The following is a 25,825-nucleotide window of genomic DNA, read 5'->3' as shown; positions in this document are numbered from 1 at the left end:
GGGCTTTTCCCCTTGGAGCGACCGGAGACTTGGCACTCCCGGGAGCGCTTAAGGCTCTTACCACTAAAAAGCTTATGGAGCTGACCCAGAACTTAAAAGAGTTCCTGCAATGTTTGGCGTCAAGCCTTTCGTTTCTAATTAAACCAACAAACGCACAGCCTCCTCCCGCCCGCGGCGCTTCGCCCGGGGTGTCGTGACAGGGATCGTCAAAATAAAACTTCGGAGTGAAACAGAAAACACTCCCCGAAACTTGCACAGAGCTGCCCCGGCTGACACCCCCTCCCCCTCTTCTCCGTGGAGACGGCGGCAGCGCCGGGATTCACCATCCCACAGCGCTGGGACCTGCGGTCCCCACGTGGGGACAGGGACAGCGGCACCGCCGGGACTCGCGGTCCCACAGGGGCCGCCCCTCCCGCGCAGCGCCGGAGACAGCGCGGGGTCCCTGCCGCGCGCTGATGTCACTCCCGTAGCTGCCCGCCGCGCTGCCGGGGCTCGGTGCGCCGCCCGCCCCCTCCCCTGGCGCAAGGCAGGGGCGCAGCAGCCCCACGGCCGCCCGGGCGCGGTGTCACGGAGCCGGGTAGCGGCGGGCGCGGGCGGGGGTCTGGGCGCGGCCCGCGGGCAGCGCGGTGGGAACGCGGCGGGGGCCTGGCGGCCGCGCGGCGCAGGCGCGGTGCGGGCCGGGCCGCCATGCCGACCGTCAGCGTGAAGCGGGACCTGCTGTTCCAGGCGCTGGGCAGGACTTACAGTGAGTGTCCGGCATCCCCGCTGTGCTGCGGGACGCGCCGGCCCCGCACCGCGGCCGCCGCGCTGCCACCGCCGCGGCGCCTCCGCCGCTGCCCGCCCCGGCCGGGGCGAAGCCTTGAGCGCGCACGGTCCCGCTGGCCGCACCCTCCGCGCTCCGCGTGTCCCATGTCCCGGGGCTGCGCTGGGACCCTCGGGGAAGCCCAGGCCTCAGTCCGCCGGTGGCTCCCCTGCCGCCTGCTCCTCCCCAGCCCATGGCACGCCAGGCACAGCCACGTGTTATCCCTGGCCCCTTCAGGCCATTGCCCCCACACGCACTGCTTGAGCCCGAATCTCTCGGGAAATCGCGGTTTCTGGTTGGAAACTGTCTGTTTCACTGTCTGTTTTAGGATCTGATTAAATCAAGAAGGAGAGAGAAGAGGTGGGAGAAGGCAAAGCGAGCAGTGAATAGCTTGGGTTTATTCAGTCCTTCCTTCCTGGCTCAGGAAACAAATTTAGTAACTGTTCGGCTGAAGCAGCATTGAGGGACGTGCAGTGGTTTAGACTAGGCAGGAGCTGTGGCTCTTCAGACAGCCCGGTGCAAATCTCCATTGTCAGATCAGGGCTGTGTTACTCACATGTTACAACGCAGTTGATGCAACCTCTGTAGAACAACCTGACTGATTAGATAGGAGCAGTTGGCAGAAGCTGCCCAGTTATTCCCTCCTGTTTCATTGTCTGTTCAGGCCAGAGTTGCTCTGACAAACGTGGCTGATGACCTGAACTCCAAGGCTCAGAAGCCCTCCCTTGTGACTCTAAGAATACCATATCAATAAATTGAATACGTACTAGAGAAGCTGCTACTCAGATGGAAATATAAGGAAAATTCTTTAAATTACTTTTTCCTTTTTTCTTTAAAATAGCATTTGTTATCTTGTTTGAAAACATTCCAAACACACACACACAAAATTAGGTCTGAGATCTGCTTATTAATCAAAATTCACCTTCTTCCTTCACAGCGGATGAAGAATTTGATGAGCTTTGTTTTGAGTTTGGTTTGGAGCTTGATGAAATTGTAAGTAACGTTTTTATTTGTTGCTTTCTATTTGGTAAGAGTTTGTAGAGCGTTATTTCCAGCATATCCCCTGGTAGAGTGTTATAATGGACTGTACTAACACAGGTGTTTTGAATATGAAAAAAAACCCCTCAGATATGCAAAAGTTACTGCCTTGGAAGCAAGAGACTCCAAGATGGCATAGTGCTGTACTTTCTGGAGGTCAGCACTCCGTGCCACTTGATCTTCAGTCTCAGGCCCCTTTTTATTTAGCAGCATAAATATGGCCATAGACCACGTATTGATTATATTTTACAAGATCTGTTTGGCTTTGTTTGATATGCAGTCGTCTGTGCAATATCCACAAAAAAGATATTTGTTCTGGACATTGTTAACTGAGTTGTAACTAATTTATATTTAACATTTTGATTTAGATTCTGTACTTGTGGAGATTTGCTAGCCCTGATAACTATCCATGCAAATCTTGTTCAACTAGACCTGTTTTGGTTTTACCTTTTAATTTTAATTTATTGGCTTTTTAATGACATTTATCAAAAGACATCTGAACATCATATGTTATGCTTAATTTGATTATGACAAGTCATTTGCCAATCTATTGCCAAAGGTAAGGTCTCAGATCTCTCCTGGGATCTGACAGCCTGGAGGTTCTTGCTTCTCTAATCTCTTTTCTTAAAATTTTAATACTGAATTTTTCCTTTGGTACACTTTTACAGTTTCTGAGTTTGAGGTCTTATGTAATTTCTCATATTTGGTGTATCCATTTGCTGTATAGATGCAAATTACACTGTTAAACTTCTAATTAAAACAGTTTCTCCTGTCATATCACAGTCATACTCGTGTCAGCGTTAAGATATATCAGGTTAAAACCACATTTTTGCTTAATTTCAGACATCTGAGAAGGACATTATAAGTAAAGAAAAAGGTGAAGAAAAGGCAAAGGGTGCATCTGATGTCATTCTCTATAAAATTGATGTTCCTGCCAACCGTTATGATTTGCTTTGCCTGGAAGGATTGGTCCGAGGACTGCAGGTCTTTAAGGAAAGGTAAGGCAGAGTTGTGAGATTTCTTTGTCGTTTGTTATTTGTTGAAATATGGGGCCATTTCTGGTCAGCAAACAGAACTTCCTACTTACTTGGATTTTGAGTATGATTTGATGTATAGATCAGATGCTTCAGATGTTCCTCTGGAGAGGATCTATTGCATAACTTTAAAAGACTAGACTAGAGTGCTATTGGGTTTTGGATCTGTTCTAAAAAGTTTTCAATTGCTATTCCATTTGAGACTCGTCCTCTGTAAAGAGCTTCTGCAGAGAAGCTTTCTGGTGATCCTTTGTAATAAATACCAAACCAAATAATTTATTTCACTTTTCTGCAATAACTTGTTGAGTTCTTCCTTTCTAGTTCAGTAATCTGTTTACCATCCCATAAAAAACAAGTTTTGCACAGTTAACTAATTACAAGCCAAGAAACATTACCAAGAAAGTTTTCTACATATAATTGCTGCTACATTTCTAGAGTTTCCTGCATTTCAGCTACAGACTTACTTCTGTTGTTGTTTTAGGATAAATCTCCCTAGATATGAAAAGATAATACCAGCTGAGGGTGAAGGTCAGAGGCTGATTATCACTGAACAGGTAAAAGTGTTTACTGCACCTTTGTAAATGTATTGAGAGTTGCTGAAGCAGCAAGATCCATATCAGTATGATTTTGTAAGAGCAGTGAGACTGGAAATCTTGTGTGCAGAGCAAGAGCTAAAGAAATTTAAATATCTCTGCTCGTTGTGATCTATTCTTAGGAAAGAGGAGTGGGAGGAACAATAGACAAATTGTTTTGGGTGAACCTATTAGCAGATCAAATCAAAGTTTCAGATGCTCACTTGAAATGTGCATGCTGCTGTTGTAAATTGCAGACTGCCCAGATCCGGCCTCATGCTGTAGCTGCCGTCATCCGAAATATAACTTTTACCAAGGACCGTTACGACAGTTTCATTGACCTCCAAGAGAAACTGCACCAAAATATTTGCAGGTTAGTGCTCAAATTTAAAGTAGTGCATAGTGCCTGTGTATCTTTATCACGTGATGAGACTGCACGTCCCCATTGCAGAGAGGTGTTATGGTTACGGCAAGGAAAATCTTCTCTAGCAGCTCTCTTGATCCTTCTCATTTCTTTACCTGTTCTGTCTGCTGCTAATATTGTTCAACATAAATAGCTGTTTTAGATCATGCAACAGCTCAGACAGAAGTGTTTAGCAACATTCCCATTGGATTTGTCTTGGCTAGTGTTGTAGTTTGTAATAAAATTTATTAAAATGTTATTAGTGAAATTATTTCTAGGCTTCACAAAATTATCTGTCTACTTTTTCAGTAAGCTCTGTGAATGCACAGAAGTGTAGAGCATCATACTCTAAGAAACTCCAAGTATTACTAGTAAAAACATTATTTTGCCTTCTTTCTTTCTAGGAAAAGAGCGTTAGTAGCAATAGGTACCCATGACTTGGACACCATCTCGGGTCCATTTACTTTTACAGCCAAAGCACCTTCTGAAATTAAATTTAAGCCCTTGAATCAATCCAAGGAGTACACAGCCTCACAAATTATGGATCTGTATAGGGTAAGTGAGATTTTTCAGACTTGTTGCACTAAATGTAGGAAGATAAATTTCCAAGGCTAAATATCTCTCGTAACCTTGCTATTAAAAGTTGTTCTTACAAATAAAACACAGTTATCTTCCGTAGCTTCACAGCCAGTGAACATTCCGTATTTTGCTTATCATGAGAAATGCATGGTAATATTTTATTTTCATTGTTTGTGAAAGATACATTTGGGGCTAAGAGCAACTCTTAGAATAGTGGGTTTGGTAGTAAGTTTCTGATTTATCAAGTAAAGTCTGGCACTGCTCCTGGCCCAGCATCCTGATGAAACCAGGCAAATGCTAGGAAAAGATTCTATCAGGTCTGATTTGACAGTGTTTTGTGGGCCAGCTCCAATGACAGTATTTGAAAATGCTACTATTTATCACTGTCATTACAATACACAGCTCTGCTGGAACACGTACTGGCCATAGAGACAAATCCTCAAGTATCTCTGACTAAAGAGTAAGAGAGCTCAGAAACAAGAGAGACTAAAAGGAAATTTTTTGGTACAGGACATACCTATGTCATTAGAACAAATGTAAAATTTGAATCAAATTTAGGTATAAATGTGTCAGTATCCAGCAATTTATAAAGTATTGTAGTGCTAATTTTTATCACTTTTAAGTAGAGTTCCTGTAGACTAAGGATATTGGCAATGTTTGTCTGCTGTGTTGAACAGGGGTGTCATTTGGACTGCATAGACTATGCATGTTTGAGAGAATCCTTAAATAATCTTCAATACTTCTGAAGAAAACCAAAAATGCAGTTCTCTCATTTCAAGCTTTTCCTGCTGCTGGGAGCAAACACCCTTTGCTAGTAAAATACCTAATTCTAACCCAATTCTTCCCACCTTCAAAATTCCCCTTAATCACTCGGCAAAGGATTGTGGCTCTGTGGAAATTCACCTGTGAGATGAAGTGAAATTCAGGCTGTGCTTTGTTTCTCCAGACTGACAGCCACCTTCGGCACTATTTGCACCTGATTGAAAACAAGCCACGTTACCCTGTCATTTATGACAGCAATGGGGTTGTTCTGTCCATGCCACCAATCATCAATGGTAAGATTAATTTGTGACTGCTTTGTACTGTTACTGCTGTTTTGTGTGTGAATTCATGTCTGACAGAAACACTGATGTGTAATAGGGATTATTATGTTTTCTTAATTGATTCACTCACAATTTCATATAGTCTTCTTTCCTTCTTTCAGTTTAAAGGTAGTCACATTTTTGCTCCCTCCCTAGGCAGCTAGTGTTCCTTTTTCTCATCTTCATCAGAAGGATGTAAAAGTCCTACTGCAAACCTCTGCATTTAGCTTCTCATACCCTTCTGCAACTCAACGAAGTACCTTGTGACGGGAACTTCTGTTAGGAAAGCATTTTGTTTAGCTAGAAGAAGCCTGCAAGAGGTTATTTTGTAAGCTGATAACTGTAACTGGTAACTGCAACTTTGTACTCCATTTTATGAGGTCACAGCAGGGAACTTACCAGCAATGTGAACTAGTTTTTAGGGACCCTATTGCTATCACACAAGTGATTTCCCGAGAGTTTAATGGCTTAAAAATAATAAATTGGTCTAGACTTCTTTTGCATTGTTTCTAAACATGGGTTTCCTCTGAATGCAAAAAAAACTGTGGGTGATTTTTGAGAACTACATTTATTGAAGCCGTTGAATGGCATAACAAGAATTACTTCTTTAAGAAAGATATTTCGTTATACCTATGTACTGAAATATATGTCAGGAATCAGTAAATTTCCCTACACTGACCAATGAATCTGCAGTGATAATCTCTTTGGATGTATGCTTCCTAATAGACCTTTATCCAGCTAACCCAAATCTTCTTAAAAGGCAGCTCAAACTCTCTGGCAGGAACTGGTAACAAAAACTGTTCTGAATTGAAGGTGGTGTCAACCACTGTGCCTGATCCTTCTTTGTTAGGCTCATTCCAGCTTGGGTGTGTTCCATGTATAAGCACAGCATATTGTTTATATTTTAATCAATTAAAAAGGTTGAGCTAAATTTAGCACCCTCCTCTGCTTTAGAGAACAGTATCTAAGAGAGGCTTCCAGGTTAGAGGTCCTTTTTAAACAGATAGTGCAATGTAAACATCTGTATGGGTTGTTTGGATTATCTACAAGCACTGAAGTGAAGGGTTGTATTTGCTTTGAAGCAAGTCCAGAGATGCTGAATACATTCCATCAGCAAAGAGACACAGCACAGCTATAAGGGAGTACAAGATCCCTCAGTCCTGAGATCTCTGGTGCACCTACCTTCCAGTCTATCTGTGACCTAGTTTCTCAGATAGGAAACTAAACCAGAGAAGCTAAGTCAGGGTCAAACAAAGGAAGCAGGAATTCCCGTGTATATCCAAATGCTTTCTTTTGCCTCTGGTGGGGTGCATGTTCATTAATGAATGGTGCAAGGAAAGGCAGAAAGGACAAAGAGGTTGGATTTGGCATGATCCCACACAGTTCTAGGACTGTCCACGCCCATTCCTGCATGATTCCCAGCAATGGAATTCACTCCAGGTGTGCACCGCCCATCCGTACCTAACAGGCAGAATGAGATCTCTGTACAGCTGCTCCAGATTGCTTGTGGCTTACTAACAAACCCCACTTTTGTAGGGACCCAACTACTGGGGGACTTTGCATCCAGTTTTCAAAGGAGACACTTCAGAAAAATTTTGAGTGCACCAGGGATGCGCTTCAATGCGCACATCATAACTCCCTGTACACACAAAGCAAATTCATGCCTAGAAGAGACCCATAGAGGACCTAAATCACAACCGTAGAGCAACGTGTAGTGTATCAGCAGACAGTGTCAGGACATCACAAAATGGCTATTGATAGTCATTAGTCTAAATAACTTTTTAAAACCATTTCATTTATTCCTGCCCAAGGAAATGACACATCACACATCTGATGCAAATGTGAGACTAAACCGAGGGAAGATGGGTTGCTGTGGCAGTGCAGAGCCCTTTCCTAAACAGCAGATGGCCACTGTTCTGTTAGCTGGCTTTCCAGCTGAGTGCCAGGATACCTGTAGATGCCTGTCTCTTGCAGTGTAAAGCATAACCCAGTCAGAGTGTCTGTTCTGTCTTTTTCCTTTTATTTGATTCATAAATTAAAAAATGAAAAGAGCTGCTATTCTGCCAACAGCTCTGAATGTTGGTGCAGTAGACAGTGGTTTTTTTAAAGCTGTGGAAGATGACAGTGATCTTTCTGACACAAAATGAGTATCAGTGTTACTGCAATAAAACTAATATTTCTTAACATGTTTTTGTTTTCACATGTTTTAGGAGATCATACAAAAATAACCCTAAATACCAGAAATGTGTTTATTGAATGTACAGGCACAGATATTACAAAGGTAAATCTTTCCAGCTTTTAATATGCATTAATATAATTGTTTTCCCTTTGGATAATAGAGCTCCAATACAAAGACCTACAACAACACAGCATTTCCTGTATGGAGCCAACCTTCCAATACAAAAGTTGTAGGACTGTGGAATTCCCTTGACACAATTTCAGGCTTGCTCTATAGATAGCATTGTGTTTCCACTGAATTTTGATTTTACTGTATCTTTATGTTGACACTAAGTGTTCAGCTTGTATGAGAAAATAATTCAAGTAAATTAGAGACTGTTTGTCCTTGTCGAACCCTTTTTCTAAATCTGAAAGACTTTGAAAAGAGTAAAATTTACTAAGACTGCCTGTTTTGGCAGAATACTCTTTGTAAAGATTCATTTTGTCTCCTACTGAAAATTTGGGCTGAGGGAAAAAAGTAAACAATTTTTCTACTTAGTTATCTTTTTCAAGCAGGGATGCTTTACAAATAATTGCTAAATTCAAGTCTTTCCATATGCAAATTCTGTAACTCAAAGCTGAAGCATGAAAGCCTAGGAGTTATAATTTCCTGTTCTTGAATATAAGTTGTGCATTCATTGATAGTTTCCCAAAAGTGTGTAACTTGATGCTTAAGAGCAAAACTGCTTTTAACTTACCCTACTACATAATGACATGTTAACAACACAAATAAATTTACATGTTGGGAAGTGGCTTCTAAACAAACTAATAAATAACTGTTTCTTGCTAATGCTTGTCTTGATAGTAAAAATAAATATAGTGTTGTTCTGTTTACATGAAGGAAATTACACTGTTAGGCATCAAAAAAAAAACCCTTTGTAGATTGAGACGTTCATCTGAGTCTCATTATGTTCCATTATACTAATCTCTTAAAATATTAACAGTAAAACAAAAATAACCAAAAAACCGAGATTATTTGATAATGTATTGCTAAACAATGCACAGTCCTTCAACCTCTCCATTCTCACTTGAACTTTAGTAAAATGACTAATAAGACAGAGAGTTAGGAAGACCCAGCTCCAAATGGTAATAAAACCCCTGTGTTTCTAAAGAACAGAGTTTAGAAAAGATACACAATTCCTTCAGAACATTGAAAACCAAAGATTTTCAAGTTTTGCACAAATGTCTTCATCAGAAGGAATATGTTTTTTAAAATTCCATCTAGTGTTCTACACTGCTGGGAAATTGGTGATTATTAAATAGAATAGAATGAAGAGAGTGTAAGATGAGATATTTTCCCTGTTTCTTTGTTAAGATATTTTGTCTACTTGAACACAGTAGATGGCAGATTTCAGTGTGATTTTTATGTTTGTTTTGTAGGCAAAAATTGTTCTTGATATTATAGTCACAATGTTCAGTGAATATTGTGAGAAGCCATTCACGTGAGTATAAATCTCCATACAGAGAGACATTACATTTGGGCCATGTGTTAAAAACATTTTTACTTATATTTTTCTGTCTCTTTCAGTGTTGAAGCAGCAGAAGTGGTTTATCCCAATGGGAAGACCCACATCTATCCGGTAAGCACAGCATTAGGATATATCTGTGTCCTTAGGGAGAGGGCTTTATTTACACAAAGTCTAGTAAGAGTGACATTGTGGTTTTTTCCTGCAGTGGCAGCATGTGCTGGTTCTGGGGTGTAGTGTAAAGACCTAGCTTGGCACTATCTCTGTATTAGTGAGCCAGAGCCTTCTCTAACCCCACAAAAAATAACTCCAGCTCCAGCTTCTCCTTGTCTAGGAAACTCATTCTGAAGCTCCACTGAATTATGATGAGGTTAAAAAGACACTATTATGGTTTAGAGTGCATGTGATAGGAACTCTTTCAGAAACAAGTAAAGATTGCAATCAAAGGTCATAATCTGTGTCTAAAGCTTTTAAAACCTACATGTTCCAAATCGGGAAAAATTAATGCAGGAAGAGGTCCTTCAGCCTTAAAGCCTATGGACAACTGAAATCAGCCTCAGCATAATGTACTTATCAGATCTGGAAGCTTTAATGCCCTTCAGTTAAAATAACCTTGTAACACTGCATTTTTCAGTCTTTCACTTTACAGACACCAACTATGTAAAGGTTTATAAGGCCGAATGTTGACTTCAAGTGCAGTTCAGAGCCCCAGACAGACCTCTTTGCAGTAATGGAGTCTTACATTTTTATTCTCTTAATAAGTATAAAGAAAGCAGTTCCTCCTGTTTCCTGAAAGTAACTGAAGACAGATCTGGTTGAGTTCATAAAATCGGATATATCAAGCAAGTACAGACTTTTTTTTGCTGAGAGGTTTTCTAGTGTCATTTTAGCTTTTTCTTTTCACAATGTCAGTTTTAATCACCAGAGGAAAGATGTAAAATCCTGAAAAGATAGCCAACAAAATAGAAATTTCTCCAGTAACCTAAGCAGCTTCCCTAGATAAAATAGAGAAAAAAAAATCCCCAAAGTTTCAGATGCTATGGTTTTTAAGCATTTGTATATCAATAAGTTTAGAAACACATGAAATACTTATATACATACAAAATAACTTCCTTAAATATGGTGCACACTTGCTAAGTAAAATACTGGTAGGTATTTGTGTGCCAATAAAGAAGTAGAAAGTTTTCTTTCTTTTTCCTCCTAAAAGTCATTTGATCTGTACAAGACCATGAGATCTCATGCATGACCATTCTGTGCTTTAGGGCTTTGACTTAGGATGAACTGGTCACCAGAAACTTTCAGTGACTGTTGCTCGCATGTATCAGAAATTATCGGAAGTTTCAATAATGGGGATTTCATGCTGCATTCACCCTTCCAGCTTAACCAAGAACAGCTTTTGCATCACATACTAGAGTATATTTTCAACAACCCTGTTAACTTTAGAATGCTAAATTTAGTCTAATATTCCACATTTGTCTTCTGTGGGTGTCATTTTAGTATAGCAATTAGGAGCTAGATTACTAAGATTGAATCCTCTTAGGTAGAAATGGAGGCACGGTGTATGCTTAAAATCTTTGTCTTTTTTTTTAGGAGCTGGCTTATCGAACAGAGAAGGTGAAACCTGAATACATTAACAAGAAAATAGGAATCAGGTGGGTTACTGCTAATGAAAACATAGTTTATATTAACCATGACAAAGGTACTAGAAGACATGGATTATTGCATTGTTTTAAAAATGTTTAGACTATGTGATTTTTTTTAATTTATCAAAAATTCAGGGGTTATCTTGGGTAATTAGATCGACTCTTAAGAGTTCTTCCCCTGCTTTCAGGGAATGATTCTTCACGGCTTCACACAACTGTTATGAAGAAAAATGGCCATCTCATGAGTGAGAATCTGAGCTGGTTCTGTTTGAATGCTAAGACTGTGTACAGTCCATAAAGCACTTGCAGATTCTTCAGGATATGAGGCAATGCAGAAGGAACACTGATTACTTTACAAAGCTAGTCAATACAGTGCAAAATCCATAAATTACCACTCTCTTGTTTTGTTTCAGGGAAACTCCATCAAGCCTGGCAAAGCTGCTGACTAGGATGTGTTTGAAGTCACACGTCACAGGGAATGGGAACCATATAGAGGTTGAAATCCCTCCTACCAGAGCAGACATTATCCATGCCTGTGATATCGTAGAAGATGCAGCAATAGCTTATGGTTATAACAACATTCAGATGGTGATTCCGAAAACGTACACCATAGCTAATCAAGTAAGATTGCCCCTTCAAATGAATGCTCTGTTGTCAGTAAATGACTGCTGCATGCCAGAAGGGCTTTGGGGAAAACAGAACCTAGGAATTAAATATTTTGACATGCTTTGCCTTGAGAAGTATTTACCATGGATGGGATACAAAACAGATGCCCCACTGATTTGAATAAGCCTAAGACCAGTGGTTGCTGGTACTTGAAAAAAGACAGGGTTTAAGTAGGGAGCCCGTATTAAATCTCTAACTGGGAGATTCATTTCCTCAGGCAAGCTGAAAGGCAGCTGGCTAATGCTTTCAAAAATTTTAAGCACACGAGCATTCCCTCCTTAGTGAATTCACCATCATGTAACAGGCAGAACCACCTCAGGAAAGAATAGCAAAATGCTTTTAGATGGAAGCTGAAAACTGTTTTGTTTCATTTTAGCTCCCCCTCAATAAGCTCGCAGAACTTCTGAGACTGGACTTGGCAGCTGCTGGATTCACTGAAGCACTCACTTTTGCCCTGGTATATTACATTGATTTCATGTTCTTCTCAGTCGCACGTTGGAACAGTGATGCAATCAAAACTGCAGAGGATGGTCTGAGGATATGTTGTATAAACGTACCAGTATCACCCAGTACTGTTTTGGCAGCAGATTGCTTACTAGGGCTTTGGAATCATAGTATAGTATTTGGTGAGTTTGTAGGTCAGAAAAATGAAATGAGTCACCGTTAATGTGGCATTTAGTTCTAAGTATAGAGAAGGAAATAACTACTGAAGAAGACTGGTTTTAGTTTAACTTGATAGGATGAAATTGTAAGACAGCAAATCTCTCTCAAGACTTTGGTCACCAGATGTGAAATTCATCACAGTTCAATAATCTGGAAAACCAACATGAACATTTAGTACTTGCTGGTGGGTATTACTACAGTGTATTGAGATTTCCCTGTTTCTATATTTTTCTTTAGTATTGTCACTTGCCCACGGTTCCTTGCATTAGATAATTCAGTCTGCAAAGAGTTTATTTTAAGAATACCCATTAAAAAGCTACAATTCACGGACACTAAAGGGACATCCTCTGTAAATGTCACCACAGGTAGGGTTTTGAATATAGGTAGCAAGTAGATAGATAGATAAAAATTGTATATTTTTTATCTACATTTGTTATCACTGGTCTTAGGTATTATTACAGCCATGCCAATAGTCTTTGACCAAAAATTAGGACTCTGCAGCAGCAAGTGCCACTCCTGTTCTAACAGCTGACATAATTTGTACTGTGGAAATTATACAGCAGGGTTGTTGTGGTACAATAGAATGTATGGTAGGAAACAACATCTTTATCATGGCCACTTGCTTATACCCTTTAGCTGTGAACTGGATCAGAACCTGTCAGAGATCTACTATTAAAACCAAAAAAGTTAAGTACGTTCCCATGCCTTCCAAACGTGTAGGGTAACTGTCCATACATGGAGACTGGCATAGTCAGCTATTGAAAATATATTACACATTTTTAAAAATCCTTTCTATTGCAAGATCTGCTCAAAGCCTTTGCCTAAATGTCCAATTTGTGTACATTTTAGCATATGGGGAGCTACCATCACATAGTCTATTAAAATCTCTGTGGAATTTCTCAACTTCTTCCTGAACCTAAAAACTTACTAGATGGCCAGAGGTAAAAATCCTTCAAAGTACACAATCTCCTAAAAGAGAGAATGATCTTCTCACAGATTATTTTTTTGATGGTTTACTCAAATATTTTAAGATGCAGCATTTCAGGCTCCTAAAACACTTCTGGTAGTTGAAAAGTTCAGCTATTGCAATCAAATTTGGTAATATAAATGGACTAAATAAAATTTTAATACCTTCAGATTTCACAGAGCTTCAAAAGCAAAATTTGATCTCATTCTGAAAAATATATTCCAGTTTTAATATTTGGTTATTAACTCATTTATATAACCAGGACAATAAGTAGTATTACCTCCTGCAGTGCTAATATCTGACAGAGGTATTCAGACCTGTGGTAGTACCATGTTGAAGAAATAATTCATATAATGTAATCAAACTTATAAAGTTTTTCCTTACTCATTAATACAGTTCATTTTTTTCAGCACTAAATAGGTAATATGCTTGAAACATTTAATATATTACATTGCTACAACTGAGAACCTTTATGAGCTGCAACAGCAGAATTTTTGAAGGTCATGCAGTGTATCATATCACATTTCATATTTTTTTTCTGCTGTGACAGGATGAAACCCACAGCCTGCTGTGTCCCCAGCACTTTATTAAAACACCAGTGTGAGGCTTATGACTATGATAACTATAATTTAGGCTACAATTCTGTACCCCAGTGTTATATGACAAACACTGCTTATATATTTATGCACTCAGTCTGTTTCTTGGTTAGAGCCCCAAATTACCCTTGTACACAATAACATTGCCTTCTGTGAGGAGCTCCAGTTTAGCCAGAATGCATTTAGTTAAATCACAGTAACATGCTGTAGTTCAGATACACATCTGAAAACTGTTTAACACAGTTCTCTCCTCCTAAGTTCAGCATTCCTTGTGTTATTTGGAATTTTTTTTGTTATTCAATAATCAACTTTTTCAGATGGTATCATTTGCTCATTTTTCTCACAGTTAGTCTATCAACATACCTTTTGAGTGCTGCCAGTGCAAAGGGAACACTTCTGGGAGACTGCAGTACACAAGCAAATCCTCAGTTACATGCCTAGTCTGCTACTGGTTTCTTTATTACTCTAATAAAGTTGTAAATTCTGGAAATCTGAGTGTGGATCTTAGACGGAGCATCTATTGCAGTATGCGCACAGACATTGGCTGAGCCTGATAAAGTGAATGCATATTGTTTTACTGACCAGCTTAAAAATACACCTTTAGAATAGGGGCTTTAAAAACATTCCAACCCCAACACATGAGCAAACTACAAGAATCTTACACAGCTCTGAAAATTGAAGGCTTGGCCATATGACCTGTTTTTCATAGACAGTGCTTTACTTTCTGGAAGTTTCCCTCAAGGGATTGTCTTACTTTGTGTGAAAGAACAGATACCAGTCCCTTTACAAGTGCTATTTTCAGAACAAAATACTTCACCCACTGCAAGTCAGGGTGTGGAATCTGAGCCTGATTTTAAAATAAATTACAGCAGTCCATGACAGAAGCCTAAATAGGCACTAGCTTTTTTTTTTTTTTTTTTTAACCCAGCTTTATTTTGGTTAGTAATTAACATTTGTAAATAAATCTGTTTGCCTACTTAGTCTTAAGACTAGGGCTTAATTTGTGTTACGAGTGTTACACGTGAGAGCATATATTATGGGACAGTGCTACAATTCCATTATTCATTCTTGATATCAAATTTCATCATTGGCTTACTGTCTTTTTAAAATAAACTACTTGACCTTGATGGGTTTTTGTCTCATTTTCAGTGTTCTCAAGAAGATATTGCAGATAAACTTGGCATGGATATCTCTGCAACAAACGCTGTGCACATAGCAAACCCCAAAACGGCAGAATTTCAGGTGAGATCATTCATATCTTGAAAGCAATATTGTCATGGATTCTATATTTAAAAAGGAGGGAAAGGAACCTACATGAAATAAAATTTATAAACTATAAGCTCCATTTCCTGCATTAAAGAGCTTGTGTATATTTGTGTGCTGAACATGTCATCTGCTGTTTCTCCTTCACTGAGAAATCTCTCTTCCAGTGTGAAATACTATCAGCTTTTCAAGAAAGCAAAGTACCATGCTCTGTGTGGCACAATGTGGCAAAATTGAGCAGTCTTACTGCAGGAAATCCCAGATGGTTGATCAACTGCCTCATCTAGAAAACCTATTCAACATAAAAGGAACTATTAGACTTAGCAATCTCTAAACTTCCTGAGCTTTGGGTAGAAAACATTTGGGTTGGGGTTTTTTTATTATTGATCATTATTACTCTTGTTTTGGTTTGGGTTTTTTTTTTTCAATTCTGTGGTGCTCTTGAAGTATTTTAATACCCCTTTCTAGATCATTTGATCTTAGCTAGAGCAGAAAGTGAGAGCTCAAGTATGGTATTCTCAACAATTCTGAATATAGCGAAGAGTGCACCCATAAGTTTTATATTTCAAGAGTGCTGTTTTGCTTTTTTTAATATGCTTTCTTTAGTGTACAAGGAAGGTAAATTTAGAGGGCCTTTTCTTTCTTTCTAGCCTAAGAAATACAAATGTAAACTCACTTCAGAAAGGTTTTGAAAAGTTTCAGAAGTCTGTGGGCTATTAATATTTTGTGATTTGTGGGTTTTTTCACTTAAGCTCTTCAGTACATCTGATTTGTCTGAGCTTCTAAAATACCTTTCTACATCTTATCTCTAGTATTGATGACAGTCTTCTGCTGCTCTGAGATTCAAGAACAGAATTTTTGCACACCTTTTACTTGGTACCACAAATAAGCGGTTGTGCAAGACACTGTTGGAACCTGTTTAGACCATTACAGATTACAGCAAGCAGTATAGAATGTACCACCAACAAACAATAGAGTGTGACCAAAAAGAGAAAACATGGCAGCCCTTCTAGCCAGATACAATTTCAGACTCCTGTTCTTGCAAGATGGCAGGCCCCTGCCGTTGCAAGGCTCCTAAGCGTGGTTATTACTGGATGGATAATTCCTTGTGGCAAAAACAGCTTCAATCTTTTAAAATCTATAGGCCTCCCTGAACATTGGGAAGGATCGCTGTTTGTGAGGCCCTATAAACTTTCAGCTTTAGATGGTAGCTGTGATGAGATTCTCAGGATGGCTCTCCCCATCCCCTGCCCTCTGCCAGCAAGGGCGGCAAGATGATGCCAGGGACCATCTTACACTGAGTGTGCAGCTGGAACTGTTCATGGGCTATGAAAAGTAGGATAAATAGACAGAAATGCTGCATGACCAAGCATAAGAAGTAACTGTGGCTGAGCAAATGATGACTTTTAACTTGCAGTCAAGGAGCAGACAGTCACTGCCACCCCTCTTACATTAGATTTACTGAATCAGACTCTTCTAGTCTGACAAATAAAAAAGGTGCAATTCAAAGGAAGTGTTTGAATGGAAAAACAGGAAACATTACTGTTCTTACAGATACATTCACAGGTGTGATTGTCTCTTGCTTGGTTCTTTGAACACATTTTCTATAGATTTCAGGTTGCCCATGACTGAATGTTACATAGTATTTTCCTGTAGTATAAAGATAACATTTTAAATATTTCCCAAACTGCACTTAGAATTTGCCTTTTGTATGTGTGAGTAAATTTATGGGAGTTTTTTTTCACTTTCTGTATTATTTTTCTACTCTGCACTGCAATTCAAGCACTTGTGAAATGGTATGGGCTCTTAAGCTCACATAGAAACTCTCTGAGAAAATGCAGTATATAGAACATGGAGAGAATGTACATTTCCATGTTTAATAATTCTCAGTCAAAGTTGCTTAAACATAAGAGATAAGTGCAGTATTTGCACTTGACTACTTTTAAACTCTTGTTACAAATGGACAAAAAAAAACAAAACCAAAAACCTGAGATATTTTTGAAGGTATTTGATTTGCAGCATCTCTGTTTGTCCTGCAGGTGGCACGTACAACCCTCCTTCCTGGGCTGCTGAAAACTATTGCTGCCAACAGAAAGATGCCCTTGCCTCTCAAACTCTTTGAGATTTCTGACATTGTAGTAAAAGATCCTAATACAGGTAAGAAGAGAAGGCTCCTCAGAATCTTTGATAATGGAAATACATTTACATACCAAATGGTAATAGTAAGTAAATCTGTATTTCCTTAAAAATAGACATTTCCATAATAATAGTCATTCCATACTACACTGGGATTTTTTATTAATGTGCACAGCACAAGATTTAAGAGCTTGGTGTAACAGGCTGGATTTTAGAGTGGCTGGAAACGTGGTTTATTTTAGATACTCTCTCAAAAGTGCAAGAATAGGCATCTAAATATTCCTTAAAATCTGTCACAGATACTGAAAATCTACAAGGATAAACACATGACAATGTTGCACCAAAAAACAACCTGTTTTAAAGTGCTTCTGTTGATGTGCCTATTTTTCTTGCTCTTAATCTAGTGCTCCTTTGTATTCTTATCAGGAATGTAATTGATATTCTTATTGGGGATGTAACTTATGAGAGAAACTACCTGTTGGTAGTGTTTCCAAGTAGCACAAACCTTGGAAAGCAGAAATACCAAAGGCATGCTGCTGTTACAGTTCCAGAGCCTGTTTAGACCACTGCAGTCTCAGTAATGTGCAGGGCCGTGCCAGCTGTAAAGCACAATGTCTCGAGCCTGGGAAGAGTAGGTTTTATTTATAGGCAGATTCTATCCCAGAAAACAGTTATTCAGAGGAAGATTTTGGGGTCAGTGTGTCTCAACGTGAATCCCTTTTCCATCATCTTTAAACAAGATTGTTTGTATTTGTTCTCCCAAATTATTTTCTGGGAAGCTGATAACCAGTACAAAGAATGAGATTGATAGCAGAGATAGAGGGTAGAGAATGGGGCAAGTCTGTGTAAAAAACTGTATCCATAAATAAAAAGCTCCACAGTATAAAATTTCCTCTCTCATTAGTAAAAATAATAGCCTTATCTTTCCACTTCATCCAGCTATGCTAAGAAAGCGTGGCTGCCTTGGAATTGTTCTGTAGCCTTAATTGTTGTACGTGAAACAGCCAAAGCAGTTTGTTCATTTTCCAAAAGCTTCAGTGAAATCTTTCCTGTGTTTTGGGGCCTCTTTGCACTGATTTCATTGTACATGATCAAAATTTTAAATTACCTTTATCTGGAAAAATATGTCACAGTAAAACAAACTGTAAAAATGGATTTTTAAATGTTAAAAATTTGCCTAAATTTTGCTGATTCATTTCTTTCTCTAGGGTATGTTGAGGGAAAAGGAGTGCACAAGGTACAACTTTTGGGAAGAGTTGCAATTCTCAATGGAGTTTTTCCTCTCAGTAAAAAAGCTGACATTACTTTAAATTCAGTGGTAGAAATGGTTCTGTTGTTTCATTATCTGGTTTCAGATTTTAGTGGTTGTGTTTAAAGTATCTGGGATCTGCAAAACAAAGGTTTATACAAGGCATAAACAAAATGGCAAGTAAATTGCTTTGTTGATGAATTTAATTTGTAGATTACCTTTTTTCCTTTTTGAAGGAAAAAAGAGCCTTGCCAAGCAAAACAAGCAGTTTTAGCAAACCATGTAGGCTCTTTTTTATTAAATACAGACAGTTTAGTGGTGCAGCTCATTCCTTGTTGGGCATGCAGTTAGCTAGAATGCAAAAGACGTGGAACAGATGGCAGAATAGCATCAGCATTCTTCAGAACCAAGAGTGGGGCTGTTTATCTTGGACTAAGGAGCACATTTACTCTGGCATTATAAAATTTGTGAGTTAAATTGTTACTTTTATTCCATGTGTGTCGAGCGTAGCTCTTGAAAGCTTTCATTTAGGTGGATGGCTGCTTAACAGTTTTATAAAGAATGATTTTGTGGTGTATTTCATTTTGATGGGAATCATTGTAACAGACAAAGACTTCTAAGGCAGCAGCTTTGTGCTCTCTGCTCTTGGGCAGCCCTCTCATGGAGTGAGCACTTACAGACTGTGAACAGTATCTGAAATGGGTTTTAATGGTATGTTTAGAATAACTACTGTCTTTCCCAAATTGACTTCCAAAATTAAACTTGCCTAATAACCATTTTGAAGGGGGGGGCTGGAGGCAGAGAAAGGCAACTGCAAACTGAAAAATATGGGGTTGTCCTCACATATGGAATGAGATTTCCTGCACAAGGCTTATGTCATCAGACTGACTTAATTTAATTATATTATTTCATGATTTTGGCATGCAGAATTTCCAATTAATTATTTCAAAAGTATGAGTCAAAAGAGTACTGACATTAACTCTATTTTAAATGGCATCTTGCAGTCATCCATGTGTGAATGAACCTAGGTCTTTAAAACACACTGGGTTTTAATAAAGCACCTTCTTACACAGAACTTTTGCTTACCAAGGTGAACTGAACATACTTCTCTTCAGACTTATCTGGCAGAAAGGTTTGATATATTAAATTAGCAAAATGTGTGGCAGATGTAATATAACTAAATGGAACCAAATCTGAGCAAAAATGGTTTTTCTCACGGCAAAGGAAATGTGCTGATTTTGGATATGTTGCACAGCACTTGTGTGGTTAATTTGTAACACTAGGTAATCACTTCTGGTAGGATACTTAACACTAGTTTAGGGTATAAGTCAGCACCTTTACCACCAGGCCTAACAGAGAATACCCTTTCTCTCACCTACCACAACAAAAGGAATTAATCCATTAGAAAATCACCTCTGACCAGTGATCTTGGAGAATCTGGCAAGCTTATGGTAGCACACATTTAGCACAATTTACATCATTTGTGAACACAGCTGCTGCCACCTTTTGAAGCATATTTCCAACTGTCTGGAAGTGTTGGTTATCTGCAGAAAATAGTTTGGGAGGCTAACAGACAAGTTTTGCATGAGCAGGTGTCCCCCTGTCCGATCACCAGGTCATTTTTTTGAAGTATCTCTAATCTGGAAAGGAACAGTGTACTAGGTTGCTTTATCTTCCTCTGTGCTCTTTTGGCTCACATATTCCTGAGCAGCTGCCCATCCTTTGGATTGTTTTCCAGCAGCATCCCCAGGAAGTGCTTTGAAGTCTCAGAAGTATATACACACATATATATTTATATATAATTTAGGTTGACATACTTGGCAGGCTCATTTGAAAAATAGAAATGTTTCATGGCATGACATGAGAGCTCTTAAGTAAGTTATAAAGAACTGAAGCATTTCTAACATCTGCCAGCTTGTGCCTACAATTCCCAAGATCTTTTTTTCTTCCTATCACTTGTAGTGAATGAACTTCCTCTCTTGTGATATAACTCTGTAAAGGAGTAAGTTTTAATACACTTGAAAAAGCAACCTTTCCTTTACCAAAGTTTTCTAAAATTGAAAGCATGAGGTATAAAAAATGTTGTGTATGTTTATTTCTGATGCTTTAGGTGACAACTCTGGTCTGAAGGCAGCACTATCTTAATCATAATGAAATTAAAATTCAGATAGTTGTCACAAACTCTGCTACCATAATTACTCATAAAAAAAAGGAAACCATTTTACTGAACCAGTAGCCCAAAGAACGTGCTGTCTTAGGGAAAATACTTTTTTTCTATTCTGTTGCTCAATACAACATGAGAATAAATCACTGACCATCTATGAGTGCACTACTGATTGGTATCTCAGTAGAGCTGGGAAACAGAGACACATGTGACACAGGGGCAGAGCAACCAGAGTGCTCAGACCCAAAATCAGATGCTGCATTTATTAATATTTTCTCTGTAGCCTTTACTTTCCTTTGTTACCATTTTAACTTCAGGATTGCATTCTCCAGCATTATTTAACACTGCACATTATTAATGACAGGGAAAAAGTGCTGAGTGACAAATGCAGACTTACTGCCACAGTAAGTTCAGCTTTCAGTGACTGATGAGAGAACTTGCAGCTGTGGTACCAAGTAGCTGCCCTAGAAGTTTTGAATGAGTTCTGCCTCAAAAAGGCTGAGCATTCATTTTGTGTGTAGGCTCTGCTCCTGCCTTTTACTGTCTGTTTTAACCTGTGTATTTCTGGTCACTTGTTAGATGCTTTCCTGTTTAGTTCCTGACAGATTTTTCTGTTACTGTTTAGCTGGAGAAAATAAACAAGATGTAAATTTCATTTAATCTCTAATTTCTCATGTGGTAGACATTAATGCCCTGGGACTGTAGTTTAACTTTTAACTGATGGCTAAAAGTGCTTGTCAGGGCAGGAGCAGGTGAGCAAGTACAAGTGGATGCTGCTGCCAGAGGGCTCCCCTGCTCTACGGCCAGGAGTAGCTCAGGGACTTCCCAGCATAAATGTGGTTCTTTGTAGTAAGAAGTAGTGGATTTATCAGCTATGGACTTCATCTGCCTCCTCAGAGCTGTGCAAACTCCTGGCATCCAAAAAATACCGTGGTGAAGAAGTTTCACTACTTAACTGTGCTACCTGAAGAACCCATTCCTTTTCTTTTTCCTTTGGGCTTGGTTCCTGTTGACTTGATCAAAATGCTGAAACCCACAATGAGTAAAGCCTCAAGAGCAGGCCACACTAGTCCTAGGCAGTGTGCATTGCAATGGGGTAGCCTCGAGGTACAAGGATAACAACATACTGCTACATACTCATTCTGAAAATTTAAAAGAAGGGGAACATACTTTGCTGAAATCAGTAATACCAGAAGGCCTAAGGCAGGATTTTGACTTAAGGAGTTGTCCAAAGTGGGAGATACTCATGTCACTGTTTGAGTTTGTGCAGTGTAGCACATTTTTCATAATCACTTGGTTGCAGGGATGTCCAAGATGATCCCAAAAACAACAGTTGTGATTTGGGAACCTCTGTGTTAAGGTCTTTTCACAGATCACCATGCTAACGTTATTATACTCATTTCAGGTTGTGGGCTGGTTGTTTTGTGCTGGTAGTTGTTCTACAGCCGAGTTCTATAAATATTTAGCTTTCCCACCAGCATCACAAGCTTCTTCATGCCTACTGGGGATTTGCATTTTGGCTTGTCTATTTTAAATTTCTTTAACACTTAGCTTTATGCTTGGTACCTGTCACTGCATAGAAGATACTTGCATATAACAAACCTCTTTCCTGCTTAAGGCGTAGGGTACTTTATATCTTTCTTTGCATTTCTGACTGAGAGTCTAGTGGGTTAAATAAATTCCATTATTTCCTCAGGCTATGTGACAGGTCTGTCAGAGAAGCCATTTTACATACTATTTCTCCTTTCAGCCACAAGTGCCTCACAGGGCAACAGAAGAAAAGTGATGCAAAAGGCAAGGTTAGAAGTGTGATAAAGTTTCCCAGGTAACATAATTGCTTCCTTCTTCTGCAGATGTAGGGGCAAGAAACTACAGACATTTATGTGCGATTTATTACAACAAAAGCCCGGGCTTTGAGATCATCCATGGTTTGCTGGACAGGGTCATGCAGCTCCTGGAGGTGCCACCAAATGAAGAGAATGGCTACACCATCAAGGCAGCTGAAGGTAAGGAAGAAAGAACTACAGTGTACAGCAGAAGTTGTTCTGGAACTTAAATGTTCCCGTACAACCTGAGGAGAATTTTTAGTTGTTCTCAGCAGTAGAGACTAAGGATGAATATCATTATATGTGCTGTCATACTGCAGCATGATGGAATGATAGTGAGAAGGCATTAACTGCGTTCACTGATTGTAAAATGTATTGCTGTCTTTCTGTGAGCTGTCCTGAGTAGCTTAATGTAGTTTGTGAGTTCACAGCTTTTTAAGGGAATTTATAATACAGCATATACCCTGAATTTCATGGACTGTTTATAATGATTTAATCTGCTGATGGCAAGGGTACATAGGAATTCACTGAACTGATGACTATGTCAGATGTTGACTGTATTCTCCTCAACTAACAGAGCCTGGAAAGGGCAACTTCTTACACCTTATCTTTTAGTTTCTAGCTTTATCTATAGCTTTTTTTTTTACAGGTACCTTTAATTTACACATTCATGTGAAGATGTATGCCTCATATATCTTTCATTCAAAGACCTGCTATCTTTGAGACTGATCCTGCTGCTTAGATGGTTGTATAACAGCCCTCTTCCTTCTCCATACAGGGTGAGCTGCACATGAATTAAAAATAACATCCTTAAGTGCAGAATCTCCTCTGTGTATGTGCCTGTGCATGTAAGAGAGAAAGGAAGCAGGCTGACCTGATTCCTTCATTGCAAGAACATAGGTTGATGGAAGAGAGCAGCACCAGCAACTCATCTATTCTGCTACCTAAAATAACAGTGTAGAAAATACAGACTAGAAAAGCAAGGCTGCAGGGGTGGCAACTACGGTTCTACTTGCATGTCATGAAGTGGTATTCAGAGATACGAGACACTGACTCAAACTGACTCAGCTTGAAGAAGTGCCACCCCATTCTGCACTTCCTGGAACAGTGGCACTGACACAGGGTCCCTGGCAGCCTGACCTAACTGTCCTGTTCATAGAACTTTAATGAAAATTTGTCAGGTGTCTCCCTGTTCTGTGGTGTGCTGCCAAGATGCCAAACAGAGCACTTGAGCTAAGTAGTCTCCTGGCACTTCAGTGCACACTTGTGTCAGACATATTGATGCTTTTTTCCCCTCCTTTTTTTGAGAAAGTACTATTTTGCTCAGTGTTACTTAGGCAGACTCTCAATGGGTTTGTTAGAATATTGTTAATAGGATTCCCAGGTTGACCAGAAGAATGTTTAATACAATTATACTTCTGGTTCTAATTCTATCAAGCACAGAACATGTAATAGCAAAGCCTCTTATTTGTAAGGGGGGTGTGGTAGTGGGAAGTTTGAAGAGCCTCTGGGAGCTGGGTACTCAGCTGCTATTGAAGTCAAACTGAACTGTCCTATTCGTATTCAAAACTCTTCTGCAGCTGTTTTTTGAATAGACATATCGAGAGTTTACTTTAGTACTGAAAAATATTTGTAAGTGTTTTATATTCTGTGCTGTAACATGACAGCTGATTTCAAGAAACTGGAAAAAGACCTCAAAAATAATCCTAGCACAGGCAAGAAGTTATTTCTAGATATTAGTGCTGCTCAGTATTCCTGATGCTTTGAGATTTACAGTGCTCACTCAAAATCCCTGCATTCCCATAACATCACTCCACGACACATTTAGTGCAGAGGGTGGATTATGCCTTGTCATGTGCAATATATTACAAGCAGTTTGTGGCTTTTGGTTATAGCAAAAAAAAAAAAAAAAAAAGAGAGAAAAGAAAAGAAAAGCATCTACTACTTTCTGTTCCACCTGTGATTCGGAAACTCTCCTGGGATGGCACATGGATTCCTTGCAGTTGTCTTGACTTTGGAATTTAACCTTAGTATCAATGCAGATGGCTTATACTCTGGTGCTATAGCAAATGCAGTGTCACTGCACCAGCTTAACTCCAGAGACCTTCACTGCAGAGACGGTTGGAAGTCAGAGTAACTTGGAGAATTTTGTTTGGGTTTTTTAGTGGTTGGTTTGCTTATTTGTTTGGGTTTTTTTGTTTTTTTAAACTTGCTTCACAATTTGTCAGTTAAGCATGTGTGAGAGAGATGTCAGCAGATGATGGAGTAAGATAACTGCCCAGTGAAACAAAGATACCCTGTAACATCTTAGAGATCTCAGGATACTGAAATAATTCATGAGAACAATGCCAGTTACTTCAGAGGTTTGAAATCAGGACATTACACATGGCACAGATTTTTAGATGCATCTGCACGAAGCTGGTTTATTGCCTGTGCCAAATTACAGATTTGTACAGGGAGAAATGGGTTTATCCTAGGGCTCTGATTTAGAGAGATTTAGAGGTACTGTCTCTGTCCATAATCTTAAACAGAACTTGAGACCAGTAAGCAACACAGTGTAAAGGTAGGGTTTAGGCCAGGTCAGTTGTTTTTACTCCCTGTGTAACTGATTAAAATAGTTCCACTGATTATTGAAAAATAACACAGGGAATAAAATCTAGCTTTAAATGAGCAGCAGAGGATAGATAGAGTTGTATTGGGCACATAGTTGACACTTTTCCAAATTCCCTCTGGAAAATGAAATGCCTGTGCTATAGTCCTGCTTGGTCCATATGTGCAAATCATGGTTATTTGAGCTCCTTCTGTTCTGCCAACACCTAAGTGCCCTGTGATTTGACCTTAAGGTCAGAGTGGTTTTGCCTCTCTAGCAACACCTGTGAAAAAAGTACAGATGCTAGAAAATATGGGTGAAATTGTGATGTTCCCCTGGCCTTTGCACTATGCTTTGGTGTAATCTGAGCTAGGTAATAAATGGAGAAGAGCTGTTTAGAGCAGCCTTAAGGAAGAGAGGCTTTTGAGTGACTGAATTTGAGGATTTCAACATAAGTTTGACACTCAATGCTTTCCAGATTCTTAAAAGTTACTAATGGAACCTTTTTATTTTCTTATTACTGCTAAACATACAAAATTTAAGTTTTAAAGACAGAATTCTGAAATGCTCTCTATTGCTTTAAAATGCACCTTTTTGACAGTGAATCTTACTGGCCTAGAAAAGCCTTCTGATTTTTCTCTTTGTTTTATGGCACAGGCATCCATAATCAAATATAGATGGAAAAGAGTATGATCAATCCTCAAACTTGTATGTGCTACATAATAAAAAAAAATATGCATACATGTTTTGAGACTTTAACTATTCCATACCACTAATAAAATATGAATATCAGTATGGATGTGTGTGATTAGGAGGTAAACAAATAAAACCAAATTTTAAAAAATATAAAAATACGGGTAGGGACAACA

The 25,825-nt window shown here is 39.1% G+C and overlaps 1 protein-coding gene across 2 annotated transcripts in view; it reads left to right on the top strand.

Annotated features, from left to right (window-relative positions):
* Window positions 1–628: 628 nt before the first annotated feature.
* Window positions 629–25,825, top strand: part of FARSB (phenylalanyl-tRNA synthetase subunit beta) — a 36,979-nt gene continuing 11,782 nt past the window's right edge. Inside the window, exons 1-17 of one of the 2 annotated variants that reach the window (XR_014226680.1) lie at window positions 629–745; window positions 1,740–1,795; window positions 2,684–2,838; window positions 3,356–3,428; window positions 3,704–3,819; window positions 4,254–4,404; window positions 5,375–5,483; window positions 7,721–7,791; window positions 9,108–9,169; window positions 9,256–9,307; window positions 10,784–10,845; window positions 11,250–11,457; window positions 11,879–11,959; window positions 14,878–14,970; window positions 17,031–17,148; window positions 22,394–22,546; window positions 23,016–23,145. Coding sequence is in view for 1 of the 2 variants with exons in the window: in XM_082287727.1 (XP_082143853.1) it covers window positions 688–745; window positions 1,740–1,795; window positions 2,684–2,838; window positions 3,356–3,428; window positions 3,704–3,819; window positions 4,254–4,404; window positions 5,375–5,483; window positions 7,721–7,791; window positions 9,108–9,169; window positions 9,256–9,307; window positions 10,784–10,845; window positions 11,250–11,457; window positions 11,879–11,959; window positions 14,878–14,970; window positions 17,031–17,148; window positions 22,394–22,546 (1,618 nt within the window). In the remaining variant the exon portion in view is untranslated. The remainder of the gene's footprint in view (window positions 746–1,739; window positions 1,796–2,683; window positions 2,839–3,355; window positions 3,429–3,703; window positions 3,820–4,253; window positions 4,405–5,374; window positions 5,484–7,720; window positions 7,792–9,107; window positions 9,170–9,255; window positions 9,308–10,783; window positions 10,846–11,249; window positions 11,458–11,878; window positions 11,960–14,877; window positions 14,971–17,030; window positions 17,149–22,393; window positions 22,547–23,015; window positions 23,146–25,825) is intronic. The other variant, XM_082287727.1, reaches the window with a different exon arrangement.

Source organism: Coloeus monedula (genome assembly GCF_965178545.1).
Source record: "Coloeus monedula genome assembly, chromosome: 10".
Classification (NCBI taxonomy): Eukaryota; Metazoa; Chordata; class Aves; order Passeriformes; family Corvidae; genus Coloeus; species Coloeus monedula.
Note: the sequence above shows the minus strand (reverse complement) of the source record. Positions and strands in the feature narration are given on the sequence as shown.